This window comes from Pungitius pungitius, chromosome 3 (assembly GCF_949316345.1).
Source record: "Pungitius pungitius chromosome 3, fPunPun2.1, whole genome shotgun sequence".
NCBI lineage: Eukaryota > Metazoa > Chordata > Actinopteri > Perciformes > Gasterosteidae > Pungitius > Pungitius pungitius.
The window spans coordinates 3,276,502-3,300,919 of NC_084902.1; the positions used below are offsets into that span (position 1 = coordinate 3,276,502).

Below are 24,418 nucleotides of genomic sequence, written 5' to 3' on the forward strand. Positions count from 1 at the left end.
CCCCCCAAGTTATCCTGTTTTCTTCGATCCCGACCTTGTCTGTTCCTCGACCCCGATTTACCTGCCTGTCCCGTTTTGGATTTGTCTGCCTGTCTGTGTGCCATCCTGGTTCTGAACCTGCCTGTCCTCGTCTGTGGATTACCTGCCTGCCCCTCTGGACTTGTTTGCCTCCCGACGGATCTCCCGGTTTTGACCCTGCCTGAACTTTGATTAAAACCCTCCTGTCTTGTCCATCGTGGACGAGTCGTGCATTTGGGTTCTCCGGTATCAGTAACCGTGACAAATTTAATAGGATTGTAGTTACTTTGTGAGGAAAATAATTTGATTTTCTCTTTCAACTTCTCGCCTGCAACTTGCTGTTGAATTGGTTAAAGTAAAAATGCATCTCGGGAACAATGGTTGAATCAGGAAATTCATTCGTTCTCGGCACGCTTTTAAATAACCTTCTCTTTGCCCTTTAGGCGTTGGATAAAGTATCAACTACTTACAGCCACACACCTGCAATTTGTTACATTTTGTATGAAATTACAGATTAGTGGTGGACAAGAGCAAGACATCAACTCAAGTGAAATGTTTGTTTTAAAGCATGAACCACCATCAGACCCAGTAGTTATTGGGGATATGTATCATTCTAATCATTACAAAGGTTAGTAAAACATAATTCACGATTGAAGCATGACGTTTTAAAGCCTTGCACAATGTGGCTAAAACATCTCCAGGCAGCTAAACATTTGAAATGTCATTCAGAGTTGGCTAAAGTTCATGTAAACCTGATGTCAAAGTTTGTTGTGCAAAACGAATCAAAGAGAAATGAAGACTGAAATAAAAACCACAAAAGCTCAAAGTTGTTCTAGACCCAAGTTGACATAAAATTGGTTTATTTGATTTTAAGTCGATGGTTGCATGATGGAGTGAATCTCCTTCGGTGTACCAGAGGGGACCAATCCTGCAGGAGAAGCTCCTTCAATGAACACCTCAGAGCCCCACGGCGTCTTTCTGCACGGTGCAACCCAACAGAGCATTTCCTGCTTCCACACACTCCGTCACCCCTGAAGCTGCAGAACACAAAACACACAGAGCACGTCATCAGCAGACTGCGAGTAAACAGCAGTCACTGTTAAAAACATCAGATCAACACTTCATATTGTGCTTTTTACCTTTCTGAGCTCGGAGCCAGGACACAGCCTTCATAGCCAGAAGCTCCCACTCCTCCTGAGCATCCATCTTGAAACCATGAAGCCAGATCAGAGCCAGAATGGTGGCCCACACGTCCTGCTTCACCTAATTCAACAAATCAAACAATGCAAAATGGATCAGAACCCAACGGGGAAAACAAAGTTAAAGAGAACAGAGAGGATTCAGCACCAATGGCAACATTGAACAGTCCCATCATTAACCCACCGATGCAGGCTTGGGCTTCTCCACCTCCTCGCTGGTCTTTCCCAGTGCAGCAGCCAGATGTGGATCCAGCACCCAGCAGCCAGACGCCTCCTGCAGGGAGACCAGCTGCAGCAAAGGGTCTCTGGGGGGCTGTTTGGGCTGAGAGCTTTCTGAAGAGGAGAGCAGAGTGAGAATATAAAAATAAACCCTCTGGATCATTGCACTGGTAATTATTCAGAGTAATTCATTTGGTTTAGTATTTTTTATTGTTATTTTCCTATTTGATACTAATGTAAAGAAATACATATAATAATGTTGCTTTTTATGGAATCTGTCATCTTTACCAGTAGTATCATTAAACACAAAGTGCAAATGACTGAAGCCATTAGTTTTGCAAGTATTTGGTTGTTAATCAAATTGTTGGATGAATACAAGGTTTGAATAATATAAAATAAAAGATAAATAAATAATATAAAAGATGATCAAATTTGTGTAGTTTTGGGTTTAAAATTACATTAACAACTAAGAAACGGTGTATAAAGTACACGTTTTCTTAATAAGTATAAGTATTTTAAATAAGGCTACTTACCAACCGTTTGGTCCATCCCTTAAAGAAAAAAAGATGTGGAACGTTATAAAAACGCAACAACAGTAATAACAGGGAAGGAACTCAAAAGGACCTTCTCAAAGTGTTAACCACTTTAGGAGAAAACCAGGACAGAGAAACCAAAATGTAAATCATCCACAACATGTGTTGTCTTTTACTTAAATTTATTTTAGTCTATTAATAGACATACACTCAGATTTTTAGGTGTGTACTTACTAGGAGACATCTGAGGAAGCTGCGGCATACCACCTGCCCTTTGCCCTTTGACATAATAAAAACACAGCGTGAGGTCAAGACATGAGCCACGCTAATAACTAAACCAAAAATATCAACAAAACTACTGGATTGGAACATTATTACGATGACTAACAACCAAAAGTTAAATTAAATCAAAATATCTCAAAAGTGTAGAAATGTGTGTAGAAATACACAGGTATGCGTTCATATTTGTTGAGTTGTACTTCATCATAGAACATTGAGACAGGTTTTACTTACTCTTCATATTACGGGGCACATTACAAAAGGGAACCGGCGTTACTATAGGATGAAAAAGAGATTTATACAAGGAAGGGTAATAATGAAGGAACAGAAATTGTAAGATTTGGACCATCTCAATGTGTTAACCACTTCAGTAGAAACAAAGAAAGCAGAGTACAAAGAAAAGTAAATGTAAATCACCAACAGTGACACTGGTGTAAGATAATAAAAACACAGCGAAAGAGCAGTCACTCAGCGTAATTAACTCTATAGAAACTGTTTCTGCCCCACGGACACCGTTATTTAAGTTAAAGGTAAACAACCGAGGAGTTATATTTAATAACTTAATCAAAGTTAAATGTAACAATACAACTGTGCAACAAACTAGGAGAATTAAAGGGGGTCTTTTGAATATTAGATCTCTGTGCTCTAAAGCTGTTTTAGTAAATGAACTAATATCTGACAACCATGTTGATATTTTCTGTCTTACTGAAACATGGCTATCGGATGGGGAGTACTTTAGCTTAAATGAAGCGACTCCTCCAAGTCATGTTAATACTCATATCCCCCGAGGCACAGGCCGAGGGGGTGGAGTGGCAGCTATTTATGACTCCTGCCTTTTAATAAACCTTAAACCTAAACTGGATTATAACTCATTTGAAAGTCTGACTTTCAGTCTTTCACAACCAACCTGGAAAATAATCCAGCCGGTTCTCTTTGTAATAGTGTACAGGGCCCCAGGTCCCTATTCTGAATTTTTATGTGAATTTTCACAGTTCTTAACGAGTTTGGTCCTTAAAACGGACAAGGTAATTATAGTGGGTGACTTTAACATTCATGTGGATGTCGATAACGACAGCCTTGGTACTTCATTTCTCTCTTTGCTGGAATCAATTGGTTTCTGTCAGACTGTAAACAAACCAACTCATTGTTTTAACCACACCCTCGACTTGGTTCTTGTGTATGGTATTGTGATAGAACACTTAACAATCTTTCCACAGAACCCTCTCCTGTCCGACCATTGTCTGATAACCTTTGAATTTCTACTGCCAGAATCTCCTCCTCCTGCCAAGGGTTTCTACAGTCGATGTTTATCGGATACCGCTGTAGCCTCATTTAAAGAAACCATTCCCTCTGCTCTAAGTTCAATTCAATTCAATTCATTTTATTTTGTATAGCCCAAAATCGCAAATTACAAATTTGCCTCAGAGGGCTTTACAGTCTGTACACATGCAACATCCTCTGTCCCGAAACCCTCACATCGGCACAGGAAAAACTCCCCAAAATATGAAAAAACCCTTCAATGGGGAAAAAAGGGAAGAAACCTTAGGGAGAACGTCAGAGGAGGGATCCCTCTCCCGGGATGGACAGACTGCAATGGATGTCATGTGTACAGAATCAACAATGTAAAAGATGTACAATACATTCAATTTCTCTAACAGAAATGATACAAGTAATTGCAAGTAGCAGAAGAGGTGTACGGCAGGACCACTGCAGGGACAACCTCCATCAGATAGAACCACCATCCACAGAGGCTTCTGTGGGGAGGGAGAGCAGAAAGATGTTGGTTTTTGATGACAGTAATATGAATCATATTTAAAGTAATGATGATGGCAGCAGCAGGTGTCAGCAGAGCCATGAGCCAGGAGTCAGAACCGGGGTCCGCACGAAACTATGATCCACGGAGACCTGCTAGGCGAGAAAGCACAAAAAACTCCCGGAAAGAAGCTTAATTAGTGATGTACATTAATAAAGCATGGATGATTGTGGGAGGAGAGAGTGAGAGTGAGAGAGGGGCTCGGTGTGTCCTAAGAAGTCCCCCGGCAGTCTAAGCCTAGAGCAGCTTAACTAAGGGCTGGTCCAGGCTAACCTGAGCCAGCCCTAACTATAAGCAATATCAAAGAGGAACGTTTTAAGCTTTATCTTAAATGAACTGACCGAGTCTGCCCCCCGGACTGAAAGTGGAAGCTGGTTCCACAAAAGAGGAGCTTGATAACTGAAGGCTCTGGCCCCCATCCTACTTTTTAAAACTCTAGGAACCACAAGTAGCCCAGCATCTATGGAGCGTAGATGCCTTGTAGGACAATACGGTGTAACAAGCTCTTTAAGATAAGACGGTGCCTCACCAGCAAGTGCCTTGTAGGTGAGGAGAAGTACCTTAAATTCTATTCTTGATTTAACAGGAAGCCAGTGCAGAGAAGTTAATACAGGAGTTATATGATCCCATTTCTTAGTTCTTGTTAATACACGTGCTGCAGCATTCTGAATCAGTTGGAGAGGTTTAAGCGATTTACAAGAGCAGCCTGATAACAAAGAATTACAGTAATCCAGTCTAGAAGTAACAAATGCATGAACTAGTTTTTCTGCATCACTTTGAGACAGGAAGTTCCTGATTTTTGATATATTCCGTAGATGAAAAAAGGCAGTCCTTGAAGTCTTCTTTATATGAGAGTTGAAGGACATATCCTGGTCGAAGAGAACTCCAAGATTTCTGACGGTGCTGTTGGATACCAGAGCAATTCCATCCATAGAGACTGTATCACGTGACAGCTGACTTCGAAGGCGCTCTGGGCCTATCATGATAACTTCCGTTTTTTCCGAGTTTAACATCAGGAAGTTGTTCAGTGTCCTGTCTCAAGATATCAGAAGACTCCTGTGAAAACTTCAGTCCGTCACAAATCGACCATCTTGTCGATACTGCCACAGGCTCTTTGAGAATGGCGCTGGACGGTATTGCTCCCCTCAAAAGAAGAATGGCAACAAGAATGAAGTCCGCCCCTTGGTATAACTCTCAAACCCGGAACCTAAAGCAAACTGTGCGGAAACTTGAGCGGTTATGGCGTTCCACCAAATCAGAAGGATCTAGGCTAACTTGGCAAGACAGCGTTAAAACATATAAGAAGGCTCTCCGTAACGCAAGAGCATCTTATTACTCATCATTAATCGAGAAAAATAAAAACAACTCCAGGTTTCTCTTCAGCACTGTAGCCAGACTGACAGAGAGTCACAGCATTGTCGAGCCGTGTATTCCTGTGGACCTCAGTAGTAACGACTTTATGAACTTCTTCAATAATAAGATTCTGACTATCAAAGAGAAAATTGATGGTCTACTACCCCCAACCGGAGCCAACCCGTCCGCGGATGTAGGATCCTTGGATGCAGCCGTGGGCCCTGATACCTACTTGGATGGTTTCTCTCCCATCAACCTTGATCAACTGACTTCTACAATTTTGAAATCCAACTCTTCCACTTGTCTCCTGGATCCGATTCCAACTAAGCTGCTTAAGGAAGTTTTTCCGTTAATTAGCACATCCCTACTGGATATTATGAATCTGTCTTTGTTGACAGGACACGTACCACAGTCCTTCAAGGTAGCTGTAATTAAACCTCTTCTGAAGAAACCTACCCTAGCTCCAGAGGTGTTGGCTAACTACAGACCCATCTCTAATCTTCCCTTCCTCGCTAAGATCCTGGAGAAATCTGTCGCGAATCAATTATGTGACTTTCTACAAAACAATGCTTTGTTCGAGGATTTCCAGTCAGGATTTCGAATGCATCACAGCACAGAAACGGCACTGGTGAAAATTACAAATGATCTTCTACTTGCATCGGACCAAGGACTTGTATCTTTTCTTGTATTGCTGGACCTCAGTGCTGCATTTGACACCATCGATCACCGTATCCTGCTGCAGAGACTGGAACACTTGATTGGCATCAAAGGAACTGCACTCAGCTGGTTTAAATCTTATTTATCGGATCGATCCCAGTTTGTGTTTGTGAACGGTGAATCATCGAGGACCACGAATGTTGGTCACGGAGTCCCACAAGGTTCTGTGCTTGGACCGATTCTATTTACCCTGTACATGCTTCCTTTGGGCGACGTTTAAAACTTGGATGACCTGCAACTTCCTGATGTTAAACTCGGAAAAAACGGAAGTTATCATGATAGGCCCAGAGCGCCTTCGAAGTCAGCTGTCACGTGATACAGTCTCTATGGATGGAATTGCTCTGGTATCCAACAGCACCGTCAGAAATCTTGGAGTTCTCTTCGACCAGGATATGTCCTTCTACTCTCAAATAAAGAAGACTTCAAGGACTGCCTTTTTTCATCTACGGAATATATCGAAAATCAGGAACTTCCTGTCTCAAAGTGATGCAGAAAAACTAGTTCATGCATTTGTTACTTCTAGACTAGATTAATTCTTTGTTATCAGGCTGCTCTTGTAAATCGCTTAAACCTCTCCAACTGATTCAGAATGCTGCAGCACGTGTACTAACAAGAACTAAGAAATGGGATCATATAACTCCTGTATTAACTTCTCTGCACTGGCTTCCTGTTAAATCAAGAATAGAATTTAAGGTACTTTTCCTCACCTACAAGGCACTTGCTGGTGAGGCACCGTCTTATCTTAAAGAGCTTGTTACACCGTATTGCCCTACAAGGCATCTACGCTCCGTAGATGCTGGGCTACTTGTGGTTCCTAGAGTTTTAAAAAGTAGGATGGGGGCCAGAGCCTTCAGTTATCAAGCTCCTCTTTTGTGGAACCAGCTTCCACTTTCAGTCCGGGGGGCAGACTCGGTCAGTTCATTTAAGATAAAGCTTAATACGTTCCTCTTTGATATTGCTTATAGTTAGGGCTGGCTCAGGTTAGCCTGGACCAGCCCTTAGTTAAGCTGCTCTAGGCTTAGACTGCCGGGGAAGTTCTTAGGACACACCGAGCCCCTCTTTCACTCTCACTCTCTCCTCCCACAATCATCCATGTTTTATTAATGTACATCACTAATTAAGCTTCTTTCCGGGAGTTTTTTATGCTTTCTCGCCTAGCAGGTCTCCGTGGATCATAGTTTCGTGCGGACCCCGGTTCTGACTCCTGGCTCATGGCTCTGCTGACACCTGCTGCTGCCATCACCATTACTTTAAATATGATTCATATTACTGTCATCATAAACCAACATCTTTCTGCTCTCCCTCCCCACAGAAGCCTCTGTGGATGGTGGTTCGATCTGATGGAGGTTGTCCCTGCAGTGGTCCTGCCGTACACCTCTTCTGCTACTTGCAACTACTTGTATCATCTCTGTTAGAGAAATTGAATGTATTGTACATCTTTTACATTGTTGATTCTGTACACATGACATCCATTGCAGTGTGTCCATCCCGGGAGAGGGATCCCTCCTCTGACGTTCTCCCTAAGGTTTCTTCCCTTTTTTCCCATTGAAGGGTTTTTTCATATTTTGGGGAGTTTTTCCTGTGCCGATGTGAGGGTTTCGGGACAGAGGATGTTGCATGTGTACAGACTGTAAAGCCCTCTGAGGCAAATTTGTAATTTGCGATTTTGGGCTATACAAAATAAAATGAATTGAATTGAATTGAATTGAATTGAATTTAGTCTATAAGAATACACTTTTAGATGTATACTTACTAGGAGACATCTGCTGTTGCTGCGCCATATAACCAGACATCGGACCTTTGAGATCATAAAAACACAGCGTGAGGTGAAGACATGAGACACGCTGATAACTAAACCAAAAACAACAAAACTGATGGATTTGGACCTGGTATGAAAATAATTCAAGATATCTCAAAAGTGTGTATAAATACACAATTATGCGCCTGATTCAGAATGGTTGAGTTTTACTTCATCATAGAACATTAAGACAGGTTTTACTTACTCATCATTGAACGGGGCCCATTACAATAGGAAACCGCCCTTACTATAGGATGAAAAAGAGATTTATACAAGGAAGGGTAATAATGAAGGAACAGAAATTGTAAGATTTGGACCATCTCAATGTGTTAACCACTTCAGTAGAAACAAAGAAAGCAGAGTACAAAGAAAAGTAAATGTAAATCACCAACAGTGACACTGGTGTAAGATAATAAAAACACAGCGTGAGGTCGAGACATGAGACATGCTATTTACTAAACCAAAAATATCAACAAAACTACTGGATTGGGAGATTACTACAATTGTAACGTCCCTGACCTTTGTTGGTGGCCTGTGTATATTTGTCTCTCAGTGTTTCGCAGACAGCCCAGCAGAAGGCTTGATTGAGGGTCCATCCCGAATGGGATGGGGTGTTTGTTTTGTTTGTTTTGTTTGCGTTTCCTGACCCTCGCTAAATATCGGCTAAATGCATACACATCGTTTTTATTTTGATCATTTTCAACGTCCTGCTAATTCCCCTGATGGCCGTGTTTTAACATTTTTCAACAATCAACAGTAGATGAACACAATATTCCATGAAGTCATGATAAACACTGGTCCACACATTGCTCTGCTGGGGGAACGTAACCATTAAATGCCTTTGGCACAAATCTAACGTGGTCATTTAGAAATATGATCTAATTTAATGTGCGGATACCAGCTGTTGCGTCCCTGACCTTTGTTGGTGGCCTGTGTGTACTTGTGTCTTTCCGTGTTTTGCAGACAGCCCAGCAGAAGGCTTCATTGATGGTCCATCCGGATTGGATGTGCCATCACAGCCGGCCCCTTAAAAAGCTTTGGATGACATCACCCAGGGGCTTGTGCATGGAGAGAGGCATTTGCTGTTTTGGCTGCCATTCCACTAGCCTCGGCGTGAGAGTCCGAGAAGGATGCGTTATGGCCTATTTCTTGAGGCCTGTTAGCTTTGTCTTGTTTCTTTGCAACTTGAGAAGTTTTGGGAGGGATTTAATTTAACGAACTCTGAGTTTACACTGAACCCGCTTCTTGAAACAGACCCCAGCCGTTGAATATTTCTCTTTTCTCGGAATTACAGTCCATGGTAAAAAATGTCAAAAATGCCATTTTTGGTTTGATAAACTTATCACCCAGTAAACGCTGTTATAGTGACACCAGTATGATGTGGCAGAGGAAAATAGTCTCTACACCCAGCAGACTTTTCATTGAGCCAACCAGCAGACATATTGTGTGTCATCGCCGAGGCAGGTGGCTTTTTTCTCCCCTTACAGAATAACTTTGAGCCCCCACCTCCCTTACTATGGCTTAAAAAAGATGACACACTCTTATTTATTATGACAGAGCATCCCTTTGACTCATTATCATTATTGATCAATATTTATATTCGTCTTTGAGGTTAAAAAGAGAGAAATAGGTCAGGACGGTCGAACATTTAGGACGAAGCAGACTTTTGTTTTGTTTACATCCATTTAGTCTATAAGAATACACTTTTAGATGTATACTTACTAGGAGACATCTGCTGTTGCTGCGCCATATAACCAGACATCGGACCTTTGAGATCATAAAAACACAGCGTGAGGTAAAGACATGAGACACGCTAATAACTAAACCAAAAACAACAAAACTGATGGATTTGGACCTGTATGAAAATAATTCAAGATATCTCAAAAGTGTGTATAAATACACAAGTATGCGCCTGATTCAGAATGGTTGAGTTTTACTTCATCATAGAACATTAAGACAGGTTTTACTTACTCATCATTGAACGGGGCACATTACAATAGGAAACCGCCCTTACTATAGGTTGAAAAAGAGATTTATACAAGGAAGGGTAATAATGAAGGAACAGAAATTGTAAGATTTGGACCATCTCAATGTGTTAACCACTTCAGTAGAAACAAAGAAAGCAGAGTACAAAGAAAAGTAAATGTAAATCACCAACAGTGACACTGGTGTAAGATAATAAAAACACAGCGTGAGGTCGAGACATGAGACACGCTATTTACTAAACCAAAAATATCAACAAAACTACTGGATTGGGAGATTACTACAATTGTAACGTCCCTGACCTTTGTTGGTGGCCTGTGTATATTTGTCTCTCAGTGTTTCGCAGACAGCCCAGCAGAAGGCTTGATTGAGGGTCCATCCCGAATGGGATGGGGTGTTTGTTTTGTTTGCGTTTCCTGACCCTCGCTAAATATCGGCTAAATGCATACACATCGTTTTTATTTTGATCATTTTCAACGTCCTGCTAATTCCCCTGATGGCCGTGTTTTAACATTTTTCAACAATCAACAGTAGATGAACACAATATTCCATGAAGTCATGATAAACACTGGTCCACACATTGCTCTGCTGGGGGAACGTAACCATTAAACGCCTTTGGCACAAATCTAACGTGGTCATTTAGAAATATGATCTAATTTAATGTGCAGATACCAGCTGTTGCGTCCCTGACCTTTGTTGGTGGCCTGTGTGTACTTGTGTCTTTCCGTGTTTTGCAGACAGCCCAGCAGAAGGCTTCATTGATGGTCCATCCGGATTGGATGTGCCATCACAGCCGGCCCCTTAAAAAGCTTTGGATGACATCACCCAGGGGCTTGTGCATGGAGAGAGGCATTTGCTGTTTTGGCTGCCATTCCACTAGCCTCGGCGTGAGAGTCCGAGAAGGATGCGTTATGGCCTATTTCTTGAGGCCTGTTAGCTTTGTCTTGTTTCTTTGCAACTTGAGAAGTTTTGGGAGGGATTTAATTTAACGAACTCTGAGTTTACACTGAACCCGCTTCTTGAAACGGACCCCAGCCGTTGAATATTTCTCTTTTCTCGGAATTACAGTCCATGGTAAAAAATGTCAAAAATGCCATTTTTGGTTTGATAAACTTATCACCCAGTAAACGCTGTTATAGTGACACCAGTATGATGTGGCAGAGGAAAATAGTCTCTACACCCAGCAGACTTTTCATTGAGCCAACCAGCAGACATATTGTGTGTCATCGCCGAGGCAGGTGGCTTTTTTCTCCCCTTACAGAATAACTTTGAGCCCCCACCTCCCTTACTATGGCTTAAAAAAGATGACACACTCTTATTTATTATGACAGAGCATCCCTTTGACTCATTATCATTATTGATCAATATTTATATTCGTCTTTGAGGTTAAAAAGAGAGAAATAGGTCAGGACGGTCGCTCATTTAGGACGAAGCAGACTTTTGTTTTGTTTACATCCATTTAGTCTATAAGAATACACTTTTAGATGTATACTTACTAGGAGACATCTGCTGTTGCTGCGCCATATAACCAGACATCGGACCTTTGAGATCATAAAAACACAGCGTGAGGTAAAGACATGAGACACGCTAATAACTAAACCAAAAACAACAAAACTGATGGATTTGGACCTGTATGAAAATAATTCAAGATATCTCAAAAGTGTGTATAAATACACAAGTATGCGCCTGATTCAGAATGGTTGAGTTTTACTTCATCATAGAACATTAAGACAGGTTTTACTTACTCATCATTGAACGGGGCACATTACAATAGGAAACCGCCCTTACTATAGGTTGAAAAAGAGATTTATACAAGGAAGGGTAATAATGAAGGAACAGAAATTGTAAGATTTGGACCATCTCAATGTGTTAACCACTTCAGTAGAAACAAAGAAAGCAGAGTACAAAGAAAAGTAAATGTAAATCACCAACAGTGACACTGGTGTAAGATAATAAAAACACAGCGTGAGGTCGAGACATGAGACACGCTATTTACTAAACCAAAAATATCAACAAAACTACTGGATTGGGAGATTACTACAATTGTAACGTCCCTGACCTTTGTTGGTGGCCTGTGTATATTTGTCTCTCAGTGTTTCGCAGACAGCCCAGCAGAAGGCTTGATTGAAAGTCCATCCCGAATGGGATGGGGTGTTTGTTTTGTTTGCGTTTCCTGACCCTCGCTAAATATCGGCTAAATGCATACACATCGTTTTTATTTTGATCATTTTCAACGTCCTGCTAATTCCCCTGATGGCCGTGTTTTAACATTTTTCAACAATCAACAGTAGATGAACACAATATTCCATGAAGTCATGATAAACACTGGTCCACACATTGCTCTGCTGGGGGAACGTAACCATTAAACGCCTTTGGCACAAATCTAACGTGGTCATTTAGAAATATGATCTAATTTAATGTGCAGATACCAGCTGTTGCGTCCCTGACCTTTGTTGGTGGCCTGTGTGTACTTGTGTCTTTCCGTGTTTTGCAGACAGCCCAGCAGAAGGCTTCATTGATGGTCCATCCGGATTGGATGTGCCATCACAGCCGGCCCCTTAAAAAGCTTTGGATGACATCACCCAGGGGCTTGTGCATGGAGAGAGGCATTTGCTGTTTTGGCTGCCATTCCACTAGCCTCGGCGTGAGAGTCCGAGAAGGATGCGTTATGGCCTATTTCTTGAGGCCTGTTAGCTTTGTCTTGTTTCTTTGCAACTTGAGAAGTTTTGGGAGGGATTTAATTTAACGAACTCTGAGTTTACACTGAACCCGCTTCTTGAAACGGACCCCAGCCGTTGAATATTTCTCTTTTCTCGGAATTACAGTCCATGGTAAAAAATGTCAAAAATGCCATTTTTGGTTTGATAAACTTATCACCCAGTAAACGCTGTTATAGTGACACCAGTATGATGTGGCAGAGGAAAATAGTCTCTACACCCAGCAGACTTTTCATTGAGCCAACCAGTAGACATATTGTGTGTCATCGCCGAGGCAGGTGGCTTTTTTCTCCCCTTACAGAATAACTTTGAGCCCCCACCTCCCTTACTATGGCTTAAAAAAGATGACACACTCTTATTTATTATGACAGAGCATCCCTTTGACTCATTATCATTATTGATCAATATTTATATTCGTCTTTGAGGTTAAAAAGAGAGATATAGGTCAGGACGGTCGAACATTTAGGACGAAGCAGACTTTTGTTTTGTTTACATCCATTTAGTCTATAAGAATACACTTTTAGATGTATACTTACTAGGAGACATCTGCTGTTGCTGCGCCATATAACCAGACATCGGACCTTTGAGATCATAAAAACACAGCGTGAGGTGAAGACATGAGACACGCTAATAACTAAACCAAAAACAACAAAACTGATGGATTTGGACCTGTATGAAAATAATTCAAGATATCTCAAAAGTGTGTATAAATACACAAGTATGCGCCTGATTCAGAATGGTTGAGTTTTACTTCATCATAGAACATTAAGACAGGTTTTACTTACTCATCATTGAACGGGGCATATTACAATAGGAAACCGCCCTTACTATAGGTTGAAAAAGAGATTTATACAAGGAAGGGTAATAATGAAGGAACAGAAATTGTAAGATTTGGACCATCTCAATGTGTTAACCACTTCAGTAGAAACAAAGAAAGCAGAGTACAAAGAAAAGTAAATGTAAATCACCAACAGTGACACTGGTGTAAGATAATAAAAACACAGCGTGAGGTCGAGACATGAGACACGCTATTTACTAAACCAAAAATATCAACAAAACTACTGGATTGGGAGATTACTACAATTGTAACGTCCCTGACCTTTGTTGGTGGCCTGTGTATATTTGTCTCTCAGTGTTTCGCAGACAGCCCAGCAGAAGGCTTGATTGAGGGTCCATCCCGAATGGGATGGGGTGTTTGTTTTGTTTGCGTTTCCTGACCCTCGCTAAATATCGGCTAAATGCATACACATCGTTTTTATTTTGATCTTTTTCAACGTCCTGCTAATTCCCCTGATGGCTGTGTTTTAACATTTTTCAACAATCAACAGTAGATGAACACAATATTCCATGAAGTCATGATAAACACTGGTCCACACATTGCTCTGCTGGGGGAACGTAACCATTAAACGCCTTTGGCACAAATCTAACGTGGTCATTTAGAAATATGATCTAATTTAATGTGCGGATACCAGCTGTTGCGTCCCTGACCTTTGTTGGTGGCCTGTGTGTACTTGTGTCTTTCCGTGTTTTGCAGACAGCCCAGCAGAAGGCTTCATTGATGGTCCATCCGGATTGGATGTGCCATCACAGCCGGCCCCTTAAAAAGCTTTGGATGACATCACCCAGGGGCTTGTGCATGGAGAGAGGCATTTGCTGTTTTGGCTGCCATTCCACTAGCCTCGGCGTGAGAGTCCGAGAAGGATGCGTTATGGCCTATTTCTTGAGGCCTGTTAGCTTTGTCTTGTTTCTTTGCAACTTGAGAAGTTTTGGGAGGGATTTAATTTAACGAACTCTGAGTTTACACTGAACCCGCTTCTTGAAACGGACCCCAGCCGTTGAATATTTCTCTTTTCTCGGAATTACAGTCCATGGTAAAAAATGTCAAAAATGCCATTTTTGGTTTGATAAACTTATCACCCAGTAAACGCTGTTATAGTGACACCAGTATGATGTGGCAGAGGAAAATAGTCTCTACACCCAGCAGACTTTTCATTGAGCCAACCAGTAGACATATTGTGTGTCATCGCCGAGGCAGGTGGCTTTTTTCTCCCCTTACAGAATAACTTTGAGCCCCCACCTCCCTTACTATGGCTTAAAAAAGATGACACACTCTTATTTATTATGACAGAGCATCCCTTTGACTCATTATCATTATTGATCAATATTTATATTCGTCTTTGAGGTTAAAAAGAGAGAAATAGGTCAGGACGGTCGAACATTTAGGACGAAGCAGACTTTTGTTTTGTTTACATCCATTTAGTCTATAAGAATACACTTTTAGATGTATACTTACTATTTGACCCCAGCGGTTGCAGCGCCATATCACAAGACATCGGACCTTTGAGATCATAAAAACACAGCGTGAGGTGAAGACATGAGACACGCTAATAACTAAACCAAAAACAACAAAACTGATGGATTTGGACCTGATATGAAAATAGTTCAAGATATCTCAAAAGTGTGTATAAATACACAAGTATGCGCCTGATTCAGAATGGTTGAGTTTTACTTCATCATAGAACATTAAGACAGGTTTTACTTACTCATCATTGAACGGGGCCGAGCCATGCAGCGCCTCGCCATCATCCCTTTGAGATTAAAAAAGATAGAAATTGTAAGTGATAAGATGAGAGACAATAACTAATAAAACATTATGTACATACATTTTCATTCATGGTCAGCTAGCACCTCATAAAGTAGAGGGAAACTGTACTTTTGTAATATCTATAGAAATCACTCACTGGGTGCTGGAACCATTCGGCGCACCAGAGGTCCTTGAATAGCTTCGCTGTTGGATTTATTGACAGCGATGAAGGCGGTGAAGGCACTGCTCACTCCTGATTGGACGCTGAGCTCCACCACCTTCTTCTTCCCTCCTGCTTCTTCCTGTCCTCCACGCTCGCTCTCCTCCATCTCCAGCGAGCGGATCAAGGTCCGAGCGGCCAACCTGTGGATCGTTAGTCTGCAGAGACAAAACACAGATGTAGAAAATCATAATACACATACTGATTATTTATTGTAGGATTCCTGTTTGTCCAGAAGTGAAAAGTAGAAAGGGATTCTTGACTAAATGATTACATTGAAGGCCACTTTCCACATTGTGTGTGTCAGCCACCGCTGAGCAGACCTTTAATGCGTCAGTGCATCTCCAGCCACTTATCCAGGTTCATGTCACCAGGGGGCAACAGTTCCAGCAGGGGACCCCAAACTTTCCCAGGCCACATCGACCACTTCGAACTGGGGGATCCCAAGGCGTTCCCAGGTCAGTGTAGAGATATAATCTCTCCACCTGGTCCTGGGTCGTCCCCGGGGGCCTCTTCCTAGCTGGCCATGCCTGGAACACCTCAAACCCCCTCAACTGGTTCCTTTAAATGGAAAGGAGCAAACCCATTTTGCCAGATTGTACCCTTGACCTAGTCCTATTGGTCATGACCTGTCCTTCATGACTAATCCATCGGTTTCCTGCTGAGCACCATGGCCTCAGATTTAGAGGTGCTGTTTTATCAAATTCATTAATATCCATCTGGCTCTGGGCTTTTATTATAAATGGTCCCCCCTTTTTGAAGAGAGGTACCACCACCCTGGTCTGCCACTCTTTAGGCACTGTCCCAGACCACGCAATATTGAAGAGGCGTACCGTTAAATACAGCCCCCCAACGACCATTGCTTTCAGTATCTCTGGACGGATCTCATCAATCCCTGAGGCTTTGCCACTGCAGAGTTGTTCGACTACATCAGTGACTTTCACCAGGCAAAATGACGATGATCCCTCCTCCCCATCCAGCTCCGCTTCGACCAAAGAGGGTGTAGTAGTTGGATTCAGGAGTTCCTCAAAGAGCTCCTTCCACCGCCCAATAACCTCATCAGTTGCGGTCATCAGGGCCCTTTCCTTACTGTGCACAGCTTGGATGATCCCCGTTTCCCCCTCCTGAGGTGCCGGATGGTCTTCCAGAAACACTTTGGTGCCGACCAAGCTGCTGTCAGAATTTTCCCCCCAACATTCCGAAGGCATAGGGAGGCAACCCTTTTTGTCCACCTGGGTAAACTCCAGTGTAGCAGCACTTAGTCGGGGACGTGAGTATCCGCACACCCGCCTAGCGCCTCACACCGTGGGCCAATCCAGAGTAGAATAGAGTCGAAACTATTTTATTTGATCTAAATAATGAAATTTAACAAATATTTGCAATAACCTAAGCACAACATTTGTAAGGACAGGACCCAATGCATAACCGTGCTGCTTTACCCAGAGTCCTTTGCAGGCTTGAGACTGAAGTGGAGCTGGGTCTGAGAGGGATGACCTGCCAGGCTATACGCCACCGTCACACAGCCCTCTGACGCCTCCGAACTCTGTGGAAACGTCACAGTGTCACAAACCATTTCTTCCATCATCGCTGAGCGGAGGAATCTACTCTCGCTACAGATGGTGCCGCTCCTACCTGTCCAGTGAACTGGGCGTAAACCAGTGACCTTTGACCCTGGAAAAGTGCTGCGATCGGTGGAGAGAGAGCGGTGACAGAGACTCCGCTCGGCAGGTCCCACTTGACTGAGACGTCCACCACAGACGGTTGCAGAGCGAACCGCATTGACTGCATCACCTGGTGAGTAAGAACAATTTAAGTAATCATGTCTTGGTGGTAATTGGACTTTTCATGGAAGGAAAGGCAGCGGTGTGTTACTTTGGGTTGCATCCTGTCGGTCCCTGTGATGAACTGAGCGTGGCCTCCTCCTTCTTTGGCCAACCCGTTGATGAGAGCAGAACTGGCCCCTTCCCCAATCCCAAAAGAGAAGCACCTACAACACAGTGGGTTGGTTTTTACACACAGCACTTAAACATGGCACTTATTTTAGCAATTGTGTTGATTTTTCTTGATCTTTGACCTGTGGGAAGCTGAATTCTGCTTCACCAGATTAATGACTTCTTTTGTGTTCCCCACCTCTCCGTCAGTAAAGACAAATACCTGCGGAGGAGAGTTTACACAAAGTTACACAACAAAACGTTGAGTATTCAAAATATTTCTCAAATAGACGTGTTTGATTGTTGTTTTGGTGAAAAAAGGCATTGCATGGAAAATTCTAAAGAACAAGGTGCAGCAAGAATGAATGTATTAAAAGAACAAACAGTAGCAGGTTCTGACTGAACTGGATGGTTCTATTAGCTACAGAATATACTTTCACAACCAGTTCAAGTGTTCAAGTGTGTCTGTGTGTGTGTGTGTGTGTGTGTGTGTGTGTGTGTGTGTGTGTGTGTGTGTGTGTGTGTGTGTGTGTGTGTGTGTGTGTGTGTGTGTGTGTGTGTGTGTGTGTGTGTGTGTGTTACTTGTCGAGGTTGACTTGGAATGGAGGGCTGTCTGTAAATGTGTTTGAGTGGCTTAAGGATCTCAGTTCCTCCAAGATCAGCCTCCATCTTTTCCACTTTCTTCAGAGCCTCTTCCATGGTCTTCTGGTTGTACTCTTCACTCTTACTGCAACCAGAAAACACACAAACCTTACAGGATGCAGATGGTCTACAACCACAATCCTTTAACATGAGGATGTCTTTACTATGAAAACTAAATATAGTCATTGGTTATAATCACACTTGTTGGACTAAGTGACTCACGGGAAGATGTGTTCAAAGGTGGACCCGAAACTGTAGATGTTGAAATAGCAGCCGAGCGGTACGCTCTTCAACAGGAGCAGCAGAGTGTCCTTAAGGGAGGAGAATAAGGTGAAGGTCACTGTGTGAGAGACACTATGAATGTGTTCATGAGAGGAATATCACATAATTAGTACCCTGGCATTCTTTATACGTTCTCCTCCCATACTGCCAGATCGATCCAATAAGAAGACAAACTCTCCACATGAAGCCATTGAGGACATCACAGCTTGGGGGAACTCTGGGTAAAGGCTCAGCATCACTACTGGATCACCCATCAGAGAGCCTGGAACACAGAGAACATGATCATTCATCCTAACATATTATAACTCTATACATTATCAGTTCAAATGTAAACCCACCAGGCTGTGAAGAGGCCCGTCCTGCCTCCACCACAGCAGAGGGCTGGTGGGCGTCTTTGTAATAAATCAGCAGTTCAACATCTCTGTCAAACTTGTGTCCTGCAGCCAACTTGACCTGCAGTGCACCAGACAAACATCTAAAGTCATCACCAAAACATCTCTTCTTCTCCGTGATGAGAAACATTCATCAGCAGCACTCTACCTACCGTGGCCTGGGTTTGCTCTGTGTTGAGGTACTGCAGAGGGTCCAGGGGAGAGCTGGACTCTACTTTAGAGACGGGACGAGGAGAGGACACTCGGGCAGAGAAGGACAGAGTGTAGGGCACCAGAGAGGCTGGAACAGAGGTCACCTGGACGTTGACCCTGCGAACGCTCCCTGTCAATGAGGTAAACCGGTCAGATATGAAGCACAAGACAACATGAAGTCGTGCTGCAAGTTGAAGCTTGAGGGCTCCTGAAGAAGCTGCTGGCTGCTTTTCCTACCCTGCGGTTGGTAGCGAGGGTTGAGCACAGCAGGCAGGAGAAACCTCAGCCCTTCATCGGCCTGCACAGCCAGCTCAGTGACGTACTCCAGCCTGATGGAGGCACTCTCTCCTGGAGGTAGAGTGCCCACACTCAGGGAGAATATATCTGGACTCTGCTCGCTCTCCTCCAACAGGAAGGCCTGCTGACCGGAGCTCAGAGCGTCGTCATACTCCTCACGGGCCTGAAACACACAACGCACGAATGAAACACTGTGTCACAGCTCCTTTGAGAGAAGGTCTTTGCTGTGCAGCTCACCTCCTGTTTCTCCTTCACCTCCCCCACAATCTCCGTCTGTCCGACCTTAGCGCTGAAATGACAGACGGCAGCATCTCCAGGCAGAGGGAAGACAAAGACGGCCTCCAGGGGTTTGTCCTCCTGGTTCTGGTAGTTCAGAGTGGAGACCACTGTAGCCACATGGTCCCTGACCTCCAGCTCCACCTCCACGCTCTTCAGAGGAACTGACCGAGCAGCAGATGGAAACACAGTGAACACAGACTGTAGGAAAACTTATTTTTTCTTTTGTTGGTGATTATATTTACAAACGGACGATGCATTTAATTAGAGTCCCTGAATTGTATTATTCACCTTCAGAATAAAAGTGTATCTTGCAGTCACGGCTGGTCCACAGAGGGCCATGGGGCGTGCCCCACCTTGAGCCACAAATATTTGTATATATAATAAGTGTTTTTTTATTATATTAAAAATATATTTTAGAAACAGATGTGTCTATTTGTGTTTTTGAAGCATGGAATATACCCAGAAGTGTTTGTAAATTAAGATATCTGCGCAAAATATATAATTTTCTGCACGTCATCCCTGCATGTCTGCATGCCTCAGCTGGGCTCGGTCTCGGACACGCACGGTTAGCGCCACTACCGTAATCTCTAGTATACATGCGCACCGTGAGATAACGTGCGGGCTTTTGACGGTGGAGGCTGGTTGACCGCAGCGATAAACTCTGCTACCCAGCCGCCAGTGCCGGCGCTCCGCACACGCACATCACGCGCTGCGCGTAGGGCACCAAGTGCCTGGGGGGGCACCAAAAAATCTGGGACGGGAAAAATCATCACAGTAGGCTACTAGTATAAATAACAAATAAAATATGTCTAAAGCATGCTAATATGCAAAATCAATACAAAGTCAAAAAGTAATAGGCCTAGACCAAATTAGTGGAGAAAAAGGGGAACCTCCTGTGCGGCCCCCCCTCACCCCCCCACCTCCCAGTGGTTTGTTCCATTATGCCTCAAATCTCAAATGTGACAGACAGCTTTGAAACGGCTTCGAAAAGGCATCAAGAGTCGGGGGCGGAAAAAAGAGACAGCGGGATGTTGCTCGCGCGTCGCTCTCAGCTAAGACAATGTTTTAAATCAGGGGTCCCCAAACTTTGTCTCGTGAGGACCGTTGCTAGCGGTCACCGGGCGGCCGGCTGCCCACATGTACTCGCGCTCATAATGTCCGCACGGATCGCCGTATTCAGTACTCGTCCGCGGGCCGGTTACCGTTTTTGTTATCATTTGTTTTTTACGTTATCATTTACGTTTTTGCATAACAATCGGCTTCAAGAGGCATATCCCAATCTGTGGTTTGCTCTTTGTATTGCACTGACTCGCCCTGTCACAGTTGCCTCTGCTGAGCGAAGCTTTTCAAAGCTCAAACTAATCAAAACGTACCTGCGCTCATCAATGGGGCAAGAACGTTTAAGTGGTCTGGCTGTCATCAGCATCAATGGGACGTGGCTCAGAAACTGTCATATGACCTGAGAGCTGATTTTGCAGCTAGGAAATGCAGGCGTGTGCCTCTGTAGGGCCTTTGACAACTGATGGTAGTGAAAATGTTTGTAATATTGTTCTATCGGATAGCAGAATGGTCTCTTTTATAGAGATGGTAAAGTAAATTCTACTGTGCAGTTTGCACTTTATTATTATTATTTGTACTTATGTATATTATTTACTGAAGAAATGTGCACATTATTACTTACACGGTTATATACTTGAATTCTTTCTGCGTTTACAATGTTCACTTCCAAATCTGTGTTTTTAGTAATTGTGGTGGTATTTGGTATTTATAATTTATAATTTTATCTTTTATATAATTTATTTCTTTTCATGTTTGTTTATGTAAATTATTTATGTTTAGAAGTTATTTGGGGAATAAAGAGAACCTAACTAAGACATTCTGAATGGTCGTTATTCCTTTGGTGGTGGTGGTTGGTTGGTTGGTTCGTTGGTTGGGGGGGGCACCACCAAGCATTTGTGCTTAGGGCACCCAAATGGCTAGCGCCGGCCCTGCCAGCCGCGATGCAAACAGGACCGCGGTGAGGACACACAACAAGGACGTGGATTAAAACAGGGATATTTCATCCAAAATAAATAATTGTGTGACATTTTGTGGGGCTAGGTGTTTAACCCGGCGTTGAAAAGATGTTACTGTTCATATGTGAAGTCGTTAGGTTTTCACATATCCCCTTTTTAAACAGAAAAGGAGTCCATCTTTCTTTAATACTCAATCTTTGTTTTTCCATCAGCTGCGATTTATTTCAGTGATCATCTGTCTCTTGATAGACGAGCTTTGTTTTTCCTGTCGACTGTGTTTCGGTTACGTAGGAGTCAGCAGAAAGATATGATTAATAAAAGTTGACAACCTTAAAATAAACGTTGAAGTATGAGCCATTCAAAAACTGCATTTCGTGAAAGAAGATAAGAACTTTGAGCATGTTATGTCCTGGGTGTTTTTATTTTGGATAGCTTCGTCATCGCAACCGGAAGTACCGTCCATCCACCCTGTCTGCCACCCCTCACCACATCTTCATCCATTTCATCCATCCAACACGAGAACCTTCATGTCCAACGTCACAGTTCGCTTGCAGTCCATTACACTGGACTTTGGTTGTGCATAGAGGGGTGGCAGGACATTTTAAGGACATTTAGGTCATTCTCAAGTCAAGTTTTTATATTCTTTATATTACCAGCTTGGCCACTTTGTGTGGAATTCTCCATTTGTTGCCGCGTTGTTTGTCTTATTGTGTTCTAAATAAGCCTGTTGTGTTAAGCGTGATTCGGGCTGGACATTTCTTGTCTGTGCAAAGGTCAGACAATTCAATTATTTATCCGTCTCCTCATCGAACCTGGATTGAATTAGAATATTCCTCTATATTCTGCAGTCTCTAAGCGACAGCTGCAGGGGGGGGGGTTACAAATGCATCTCAATATATATAAATACATGTTCAATTAGATTTTGTATAAATATATTTATATTGTAATATATTTATCCTTTAATATAATGTAATTATTATAATATATTTATATTTTAATAGTTACGATATGGTGGTAATATAATAAATTGAATATTATTTTATATATGTATGTATGTGTGTGTATATGTATATATATTCATTTAAATACTGAATTGTATGAATAAGATGTCAGTACAATTTTAAACTGTTGGAATAAATGTTACGTATTTAACTATGAAGTAAAATGTGCGTTAGATACATTTTTTGCATTGAATTATAGTGGAATGTGTAGTGAAACAGGAAATTAAATCCATAAGCTGCCACTGGTGCCTTGTATATTCAGTGTTAAGGTTTTTTATAAACCCTTCCTGCAAAAACCTTTACCTGGATAAATATGCACACACTGTAAAAAAACAAGTTCTGGAAACCACAGCTGCCAGTATTTCACCAGATTTTTCTTACAGTGCACGACGGTCCGTATAACACTAACAAAATATAGTAAATAGTAAGTAATTCATGCTAAAAATCACAATATTAAATGATTTCCATATTACGGTGCATTTCTGTTATCCGCACAATTTCTAGTACAATTAACAGTGATACAATGTATTTATTACAATTTTATAAATGCCCAAATAACTTTCTGTGCTGCCATATATAACTACGGTGTTTCACTGTCAAATAAACTGAATTTAACCGATTTCAATTTAACAGTCTGTTACTGTTGGGATTTCCACCATAAATTTAAAAAAAAAATCTTTTACAGTGCAGGCCAAAATAGTAACACACACACAGGACAATCATTCTTGCACATTGTTAATGAATTGGTTATATTCATGCTTTATAACAACTCTGTACCTGGTTCCTCATTTGCACCGAACAGACCACAGCGGTTCACCATCATGCCCGTTCAACAGGTAACAGGAAGCTATAGCTGTAAAAAAAAAAAAAAATAACGGCAACATAAATTTAACTCTGTTATGCCGGCAGATGCCTCAAGATTAATTATTTAGTCTTTTAACCCCGTGGGTTTGCTTTTTATAAATCTCTCGCGAGGAATTCATGTATATTATTAATTACTGAAAATGGAGACTGCGTAAAACGTGCGTTTGTAAATCGTCGTTTTGTTTCACCTGACTACAAACAAATTATAATTTAAACAATATCAGTGGCCTACCTCTGAAGTCAGTGCCGTATGCTGCAGTGAGCGTCCGGATATCCAACACGGAAGCCTTCTGATTGGAGTTGCGCCATCACCCACAAGCTGGGGAATTCCGCTCGGCATGGAGCCACACACTCAAATGTGCACGGTACACCTGTTACGTGTTTTTTCTTTTCTTGCAATAATAATTATAGTTACCAAAAAAAATATATATCTTTCTTTCAGGACGGTTTCGCGCATTGTGCCCATGTGCAGTCTGATTGATAAGCAGTTTGAGCGTACATATATGTAAAGTATATTATTGAGAATTTTGGTCCCATTTGATGAATTTGAAGACAATGTTTGTACAAGACAGTGGCCGGTTGCATCATCAGTCGCCTCCACTGGGGGAGGATGTGGTCGATAAACAAGTTCATGCTTTTGCATACTAAGAGGTTTTCGTGGTGAAACTAAATGTCATGAGAACCTGCAGTGACTGATTTCCCGAAAAAGATCCTATTTCCTGGCCAGAGTCTGTAGATATAAACTGGCGTATAACTTCACGACTCTCTTTAGAGCTCAGCTTCGTAACTGATGCAGATCCAGGTTTGAAGAGAACTGGGTTATCTTACAGCAGGTGAACAGGAAACATTCACTAACCTCTCCTGCAGCTGCTCCCAGTAAAAAACACGTCCAACAGTAAAACTCCCTCCTGAAGTCCCCCTGCTCTTAAGTCACATGTCTTAATGTAGCTTTAACCATCCTCCCCTGATTCCATCATGTCGTGATTCTGTTCACTCACAACCGTCTCTGCATCAAAACGGTTTGCTCTCGTCCCTTTTGTTTCTCCCTCACTGTTTAAATACATCAACCACCTTCAAATGGCTTATTTTG

At 42.4% G+C, this 24,418-nt stretch overlaps 2 protein-coding genes across 2 annotated transcripts; both read right to left on the reverse strand.

Moving 5' to 3' along the window:
- Positions 1–844: 844 nt before the first annotated feature.
- LOC119209262 (von Willebrand factor A domain-containing protein 5A-like) lies at positions 845–9,694 on the reverse strand. The gene is made up of 9 exons (XM_062561063.1): positions 9,652–9,694; positions 8,135–8,176; positions 7,885–7,929; positions 2,483–2,524; positions 2,204–2,248; positions 1,970–1,987; positions 1,402–1,550; positions 1,158–1,281; positions 845–1,055 (listed from the first exon to the last, which is right to left on the reverse strand). The coding sequence occupies exons 1-9, from the start codon at positions 9,689–9,691 to the stop codon at positions 976–978; spliced, it is 585 nt and encodes a 194-aa protein (XP_062417047.1). The 5' UTR covers positions 9,692–9,694; the 3' UTR covers positions 845–975.
- A 1,926-nt stretch (positions 9,695–11,620) lies between these two features.
- On the reverse strand, positions 11,621–23,686 carry LOC119209248 (von Willebrand factor A domain-containing protein 5A-like). Its single transcript, XM_062561062.1, has 18 exons — positions 23,561–23,686; positions 23,242–23,317; positions 19,407–19,609; positions 19,110–19,332; positions 18,833–19,002; positions 18,627–18,741; positions 18,402–18,550; positions 18,229–18,317; positions 17,947–18,091; positions 17,508–17,587; positions 17,306–17,420; positions 17,066–17,224; positions 16,873–16,976; positions 15,371–15,591; positions 15,173–15,217; positions 14,923–14,967; positions 13,166–13,210; positions 11,621–11,699 (listed from the first exon to the last, which is right to left on the reverse strand). Exons 2-18 carry the CDS (start codon positions 23,285–23,287, stop codon positions 11,650–11,652), a joined length of 2,004 nt encoding a protein of 667 aa, XP_062417046.1. The 5' UTR covers positions 23,288–23,317; positions 23,561–23,686; the 3' UTR covers positions 11,621–11,649.
- Positions 23,687–24,418: the final 732 nt, after the last annotated feature.